This window comes from Juglans regia, chromosome 5 (genome assembly GCF_001411555.2).
Source record: "Juglans regia cultivar Chandler chromosome 5, Walnut 2.0, whole genome shotgun sequence".
Taxonomy (NCBI): domain Eukaryota; kingdom Viridiplantae; phylum Streptophyta; class Magnoliopsida; order Fagales; family Juglandaceae; genus Juglans; species Juglans regia.
This window is the reverse complement of record NC_049905.1, coordinates 7,923,852-7,932,376: the sequence shown is the minus strand read 5'-3', so window position 1 is coordinate 7,932,376 and position 8,525 is coordinate 7,923,852. Positions and strand designations below refer to the sequence as shown.

General features: G+C 31.2%; 1 protein-coding gene across 1 annotated transcript; it reads right to left on the bottom strand.

The window, feature by feature from the left end:
* Window positions 1-2,364: 2,364 nt before the first annotated feature.
* LOC109002659 (non-functional NADPH-dependent codeinone reductase 2-like) lies at window positions 2,365-3,726 on the bottom strand. The gene is made up of 4 exons (XM_035690419.1): window positions 3,407-3,726; window positions 3,007-3,250; window positions 2,744-2,923; window positions 2,365-2,589 (listed from the first exon to the last, which is right to left on the bottom strand). The coding sequence occupies exons 1-4, from the start codon at window positions 3,721-3,723 to the stop codon at window positions 2,365-2,367; spliced, it is 966 nt and encodes a 321-aa protein (XP_035546312.1). The 5' UTR covers window positions 3,724-3,726.
* Window positions 3,727-8,525: the final 4,799 nt, after the last annotated feature.

Here is an 8,525-nt window from a genome sequence, read left to right as displayed (position 1 = left end):
GGTTCTTCAAAAATTGTTCCTCATTTATTCCCTAACTGCTCTCTTGGTGAGACTATTTGGTGCTACTTTTATAATATATTTTTGCTACACTCTCACTTCTTTTATTGATTGAAAAAGTCAAGCCATTCATTGGTGGCATTATTTTTTAGGTAATACTCAATATCACTTGATTGTCTCTCTTATACCTACTCTAATTTTCTTTGGCTTGCTAGGAATAAAGTCAGATTTGATGGTACCCATGTCAATAATCTCTCTATTATCTACAAGGTTAAAGCATGGTTGAGAGATCCCAACCTTCTCCTCAATCAGAGAGCTATTGTGATAGCTCTAATGTTATCACCTTGGACACCCTCCACCTCCCTTATCATCATAATTAGATCCAAAGACATTTTTTTGTCAAATGGATTCGTCCTCCCCTTGGTATGTTTAAAAGCCAAACATAGATAGTACCTCCAAAGGCAACTCTGGTTTCGCAAGTTGTGGGGTCGGGGTTTCTGCCTTCCCATGATGGTTTTTTTATTACTGGTATTTCCTCAATTTTGCGTGTTGGTACTAATACTTATGCTGAACTTTCTGCTATAAAGTTTGGTCTTACCTTATGTTATCAACTGAGTATTACTGATATTATTGTAAAGTCAGACTCTCTTCTTATTATTAATTGGTTCAAGAATAATTTACTTCCCCCTTGCTCCTATTCCAATATTTGGGATGACATTCTTCATTTCAAAAGTGCTTTCCAATTTGGCATATTTCATGTATACGGAGAAGTCAAAGCCTTAGCAGATAGCCTTGCTTCCTTTGGTGCAATGGACGATACGATAAGTTTTTCCGCCCTTCATGAATTACCTAAACACGTGATTGGTATATTTTCTTTGGCTTGTGCAGTAACTCTCATGTTGTGTCATTAATTTTATTTTTTCTCATGAGTTATGCTACACGTAAGTCTCACACTCTGCACACCACTTAAAAAATATGTGATTTTACTCTTTTATCATCATATTTCATATTTCATGAAACATGAGGGTAAAAGAATAAATTCACGTACTTTTAAATAGTGTGCAGGAGTGTGAAGCTTATGTATATAATTTTTCTTTCTCTCATTCTTGATTGTAATTAGATTTTATTAAAAATTATATATTTTTTTTTATAGGAGCTTGATTTTGAAATTTATGTAGCCCATTTGGTCATCTTTGTATAAGGTATTTCTCCATCATAAATGAAAGTTACTTAATAATATTGAGATACTGTTCTCTTTTTAAAATAATTTGAGCTTAGATTTTCTATTAGCAAACTAACAAGTTTTAACTAATATGTAATTAACGATTAATGGGTAATAATTAAATATTTCCATTTATGTTTAACTACGACGGAGTGACTGATTCCGTAAACCGCGCGACTGATTATAATATTCATTTAATCTCTTAACGTTTCTTATAATACAAGCAATTATGTTACTTATTAACGGTAAGACTTTTTGCGAGGTTATGACATTGTAGGTAGAGTAGCATGCATATATGATGGGATGTGTTATTAGTGGTTTAATTAGTGGTAGTAGATATATGCAGTTCATGATTATTTCATGAAAAGGTTTCAATTGAAAAATCTCTAATGTTTCATATGAGTTCAATCAAGACTAGCTGCATTAGTGTCCACTCCACACCCCTTTTGTGTTAATGCATTTCCCAATTGAAAAATACTACTCTTACCACTCATTTCTACCGCTCTATTCTACCGCTGTGATTTTTTATTTTTTTTATTTTTTTTATTTAGTGATTAAGAAAGTATTTTTTAATAATATTATAGTTTTTTTATTTTTTTAAAAAATATTTAAAAGTATTAAAAAATACAAATAAAAAAATATTTTGGCCTAGCGGTAGCTCCCAGCGGGAGCTCAGAGCGGTGGACGTAGCAGCTCCCTTCCCAATTATATGTAATTAGCAAAGCATTTATTATATATGGTCCTCTATATATAGAGGATAAAGAATATAATAAAGATCATGAATAGTTTTATTCAAAGTCAGAAATTTATCATGATCAGAATTAATCCAATTCAACTAGCTGGGCAAAATGGAATTACGAATCTGATCGATTGAGGATTATCTCAAGCCATTAGTGCACAAATTGTATATGGAATTACATCTTAACTTGTTCATTGAAAATACTTTTATTTGTAAAACATATAAATAAAATAATTATTCCATCACTATAATAACAAACTAAACATTGATAGCACTAATTATTTTTTTAACTTTTTATAAAAAATTAAATATATCTCAACATATTTCATACATCCAAATATATTTAATAAAATCCACAAAACATAAACTTAATTTATCTGATATACTCTTAATATCAGATCGGAGCCTAAATCTCTCCATCCCAAAACTCTGAAAGAGACTTGTAAGGGCCTTCATCAAAGATGAATTCAATTGCAGAAAATCCTTTATGCTGTGGAATTTGGCTTATCTTCTGTAACTCCTCCGAGCTCAGGTTCCAGTCAAATATGTCTAGGTTTTCTTTCATCCTCTCTTTGTTGAAGCTTTTCACAACAACACTAACACCTTGCTCATAAACCCATCTTAACGAAATCTTGACACAACAAATCAATAAATTACCATCAAGCTGCAAGCTAAGACAGTCATTTTCAAAGTCCTAAAACCAAAAATACCCAAAAAAGTAAAAAGAATATTCCCTGATTTTTCTATGTTTTTGTTCGGTTTTGAGAAAATAAGGCAATTATTACCTGTGCAATAGTTCTTCCTTTAGCGTTGGCAATCTCTTTTAGAACCTCAGATTCCATTATCAAGTTTGAACCCCAAGCTGTTCCTTTGGCTCCCAAGGGAGAGTAGGCAGTGATATGTATACCCTTTTTCTCACAAAACTCTCTCAACTGCTTCTGTTGCCAATACGGGTTCATCTCCACCTTTGCAAAATTAAACAATATAAACCACCAGATCATTGGAAACTGAAAAAATAAAGAACAAAAAATACTAATTAATTAATTACTTGGTTGACGGCTGGATGGATCTTTGCTGTGGAAAGGAGGGTTTCAAGCTTTTTCCTGCTAAAGTTGCTTACACCAATTGATTTGGCCAGACCCAGCTTTTGACAGTTCTCCATAGCTTCCCATACAGACTTTATATCCATCGGAAGGATGTCCTCTTTCTTAATGGATAATCCAATCTCCCCTGGCTTCAAGCTTACCGGTATGTGAATCAGATACAGATCAACGTACTCCAACTTCAGATTGCTGTACAAATAATATTGATAGCAAATTCACGCTAAATCCATGAACGGGAAGAAACAGAACAGGCCGGAGGAAAGAAAACACCGGGGAAGAAAGAAGAGAAAAGAAGAAGGAATAAATTAAACAGGGAGCAGATACATATTTGTTCAGGTTTATTGCCTGAGAGTTTTCTGCATTGCAGGGAGGACACGATCGTGGTGCCCGTCGCTGCACCAGAGCTTGGAAGTGATGAAGAGTTCGTCCCTGGATTTGATTAACCCAAGGTTTAGAGCATCATGTATGGCTTCCCCGAGGAGCTGCTCGGACTGGTAAATAGCAGCCGAATCAAAGTGCCGATAACCGAGTTTGATTGCATGGAGGAAAGTTTCTTTCATGGTTCCCGAGGAGCTGCCAAAGGGATGTTCAGCTGTGCCGAATCCAAGAAGTGGAATGGCGTTGCCATTTTCAAGTGTGAACTCTGGAATGCTAGTACTCATCGTTTTCTTTGCTCTATCAGTATGCGATGTTCCATATCCCTTGTGTCTTAATTTATACAAAAAAAAATAGAATAATTATCTACGGTAAAGGAAGACTAGTCTGCCGTCAGCAATGATTCCGGACTTTGCCGCAAAATATTTGTTTTTTTTATTTTTTTAATACTTTTAATATTTTTTTAAAACGTATCAATATATTAATAATTATTAATAAGTAAAAAAAAATTAAATATATGAATAATAAAAAGGAAGAAATAAATTGAGAATGTAAAGTAGTCTTATTTATAAAAAGAGAGTAATACTATTATTCATCCTTTAAATGTATTCATAAGAAGTTAAAAAAAATTATAAATTTTGTATGCAAAGAAATTTTAAATTAAAGAAATTATGAATTTTACTTATAAAAAATTTTTAATTAATATAAATTTAATAATTAAAATATTAGATATTTAAATATTTAAATTAATTTAAAATTAAATTAAACTAAATGAATTTACCAACCTAACGGAACCTGGCGTCGTTTGTTTCGAGAGTTGAAAATAAAACCATCTCAACAATTTCGTACGGAAGTAATAACTGGGAGGCTTTTTTTTTCAACTAAACTCATTCAAATATCATTTATGATTTGAAAAATTCTATTCCTAAGTTTCATACACCACATTAATCTTTTTATGATTTCTTTAATTTTATTCTTTTACTAAATATATGGTATATGGATTATGAGTAGAATAATTTAATTATTTTAAGAATAATAAAACCAAAAAAAACTTTAAATAAAAAATAAAAAAATTTTAATGTATGGTATATAGACTTATGAATAACAATGCTCTTATGATTTTACCTAGATCACGTCAACTATACTTTTCCCGCTGCCAAGCCGTACCCATGCCTTATTTTTTGAAGTATCATGCCTTATCTTTTTGAAGGAAAATAATTGAGCCACTGCTGGACTCCACTTGAGTCCAATATTTTATTTTTATATATTTTTTAAAATTTTTTTTATATAAATTTTTTTAATAATTTTAAATATTTTTAAAAAATAAAAAATTATAATATTATTAAAAAATATTATTTTAATTTAAAATAAAAAATTATAATTACTTCGAAATTAAGAAAATATTTTTTAATATATATTTTTTTTACTTTCTGATTAAGAAAATATTTTTTTAATAATATTTTAAATTTATTTTATTTTTTAAAATATTAAAAAATTTATATAAAAAATAATTTAAATAAAATATATGTAAAATAATGCTACATCTTGATCTCAGCGATAGCCCCAGCAGGGCTGTAGCATGACCCTATCCTTTTTTCCCTTCCGCACTCTGCAGAGCTCACCCGTTTCTATTTCCTTCCCCAAGCCCGACACCTGCAAATCCTAAATACCCATGCATTCATCACATCGATGCCGTTCGAATCTCCTCTGCATCACAAATCTCCTATGCATCGTGCACCAATTTGCCGACAACTAGTTCATAAGAAGGACAAAGCTAATCTGTCGTCTCATTTATACCGCTCAGTGAAACCGATTGCCTTTTTTTTTTTAACTTAATAATTAAAAAAGTGATTTAAAATATATTAATGTATTTTTTTCTTTTTTTAAAATATTTAAAAATGATAAAAAAATATGAATAAAAAAATTAGATAAAAAAAAATACTAATTTTACACTTGCGGTAACTTGCAGCTCACAACTACATGCGGCACGCTAGTGCTACTCTCATAAGAAATTCAAATGGTTTTCGCCCTCGTCAACAACGTTGTAATTTCGCATAGGCATTGAACAATCGGGGCTCCCATGCCCTCTGGGTTCAACTTTATTGAAAGGGAGTGGCTGGCAGCAGGACTTGGTGTATTTATATTTTTTACACCATCCAATTACAAGGTGACACATAAGAGTTCTTTTAAAAATGGAATAGAATTGATTGTAGTGAATTCGTAAAACTTTTAGTAAGATCGATGCCTTTTTCCCCTTTTCATATTTTCACTTTTCACTCATCTCTCTCCCTCTATCTCTCTCTCCTTCGAAGCATCTGATAATAAACTGGACCCCGATTCTCGGCCTTCCCTTTCTGGTAATGTCGCTCTCGCTCACCTAAGGCCAAGATTGAAAGGGAGAGAGACCAAGATTGAATGGGCTTCTTCTGGATAATGAGATTTTTTTTTTTATCCTTTAATCACATTGCTGGTTCAACATCCAGATAATTATAAGAACTTATTGCAGATGGAGGTATCAATATTTTGCACATTATGCTCGTTGTTACGTGGAAATCACTTGTTGTGTGATTCTAGGCGATTGGAGATCGTGGAGGAATCTGTAGTCATCTTTTGCCTACTTGTGAGCCACACACAGGCCCAACAAATTGTCGGTGACCAATTTCAACATTTGAACCATACAATTAATAAACATGTGAGAAGGGTGATGAAGGCCCTATGTGAGCTTGGGAGACATATTATCCAGCCAAATTTCATAGATGAGGTGCATCCCTATATTACAAGCAACCACTTAAATTTTCAGGGGTTTGGAATCAGGAATTTTCAATTATTTACAACAAATAATTAACTTCAAACTACTGCATTTGACACCATAAACTCAATATATTTAATATAGATTTTTACATCGGATTTTATTTCTGAGTTGATAGCAATGCGTTGATGAAATGGATGGTACTATGATGGACTCTATAGTACCAGCCTCAGTACATGAGATGTTTAGAAACCGGAGTGGGCGAGTTGCCCAAAATGTATTGTACATATATGACTTCGATATGAAGTTCACATTTATATACACCGGATGGGAAGAAACAACACATGATGCTCATGTCTTTCTCCATGCATTGATCAAAGATATGCCCAATTTCTATAGCCGCCTGAGGAATGAGGATAAACTTCTTACATTATTTAATGCAAAGATGTTTGATTTTTTGTGATGTTTTTTCCGTTTCAAGTCATCTCAATGTGTGTTTTGATATTGATGTTGTTAGATAAATATTATTTGGTCGATCTTCCATGCACTAGGGGGATTTTGCCCCTGTCTCTGAGAATGATACCATAGAAGTGAGTGTCATAATCAACGTCAATTTCAAGGGTACAAAGACTTTTAATTATCGCCATTCATTGCTTTGTAATATCATAGAACACATTTTTTGTGTACTTAAAGAACAATTTAAAATTTTAAGCTTAATGCTTGCGTATTCCGTTGGGAGGCAATGACTCATCGTGACAGTATGTTGTGTGTTGTATAATTTCATTAGAACAATGATTCTCGACGACTAGTTATTTCGGTATTGGAGCAGGAGGCATTTCCTTGTTATTGAGGAGTAGGTTGGTGACGGGACATGGCCATCTCGTAGTCTGGGCTTGACGACTGAAGCAACCCCAAGTTATGGTTGCAATAAGAAATGAGATTGCCATACCAATGTGTGAAAATAGGGGTGGCCGTTGAACGTCTAATTAAAAGTAATGGTGTCTGTGTCATTTTGTTTATTTATTGTAGTGGTAAACTGGTTAAGCAGAATAGTTGTGGATATTTTACAATATTTAATATTGATACTATTTAATGTGCATCAAATATAATTATTTGATAACATGTGTTGATTTGAAATGAGATCATCTTACGTAGATATTGCAATTTGTAACGTTAATAAATTTTGTAATTCGAAATTAATAAAAGCAATATATAAGTGTATGCTACTTTAGATTCTCGAATTAAGAAAATCGGTGATTTATCTCAAGTTGATTCCACATTTAACGTAGGTAACTATGAAAAGTAGTATTTTTTCGTGCGTGTGCATTTTTATCAAGGTTTGTAAGTAGGTAACTATGTGTTGGTCGCATGGATAATATTTTCTTTTTCAAAAGCTGAAAAATTAGCATCATGGTTTTGCTTTTATAGTAGACATCCCAAGTTGAGTTGAATTTACTACAAATTTGGAAATAGAAAAATTATTTTAAAATATAAAGTTTAATTTATTACAAATTTTATTTTAATAAGGTTAAGTATTTTTTATATTTTTAATTAATATTTGATATTAATTAATGGTAAATATTTAAATAACTATTGCCCAATCATTTAAAATGCACACAATAATTAGTGGAACCCAACGCGTTATCAAATCTCAAAAAAAGTTAAAACCATATGACATCACATCTATAAACAAACACACATACTAGGGCATGTTTGGAAATTACGAGAATTCTTGAAATTTTAAAATTTTTAAAATTTTTTGTAATTTCATTTTCAAACACAAAATAATTTTTAACTTTTAATATTTAGCATTTTTATCTAATCATTACCTGGTCATTATTTAAACATAAAAATTAATATAATATTTACAAATTTCAAAACAAAACATAAAAATTCATACAACTTTTACAAACTTTAAAGAAAAATAATATAAGAAAACTACATTCAAATAATTTTATTCAGTTTTTTCTCTATTCTTTTCTAAAATTCAATAAAATATCTTCGCTTAAATCATTTCACCACGATTCACAAAATTATGAGATACTCCAAATATCCAAATTAGATACCCTTAATCTTTGTCCTTTGTTTTATATTTCTCTTTCTTAATTTTATAATTACTATTTAATTTCCCAACTTTATACCCTTTTTTATCGCTCTTTTTTCTACTTAAATAATTGTCACATTCTTTTCTCTACTTTATATGTTTTGAAAAACTCAAGAAAGTTAGAAAAACTATACACATTGCATAACAAACTAACAACTCTAAATTATATCTCAGCATATTTTACAGCTCAGCATCACTAAGAAAGCTAGAGAGGGATGAATAACTGAAAATTTATA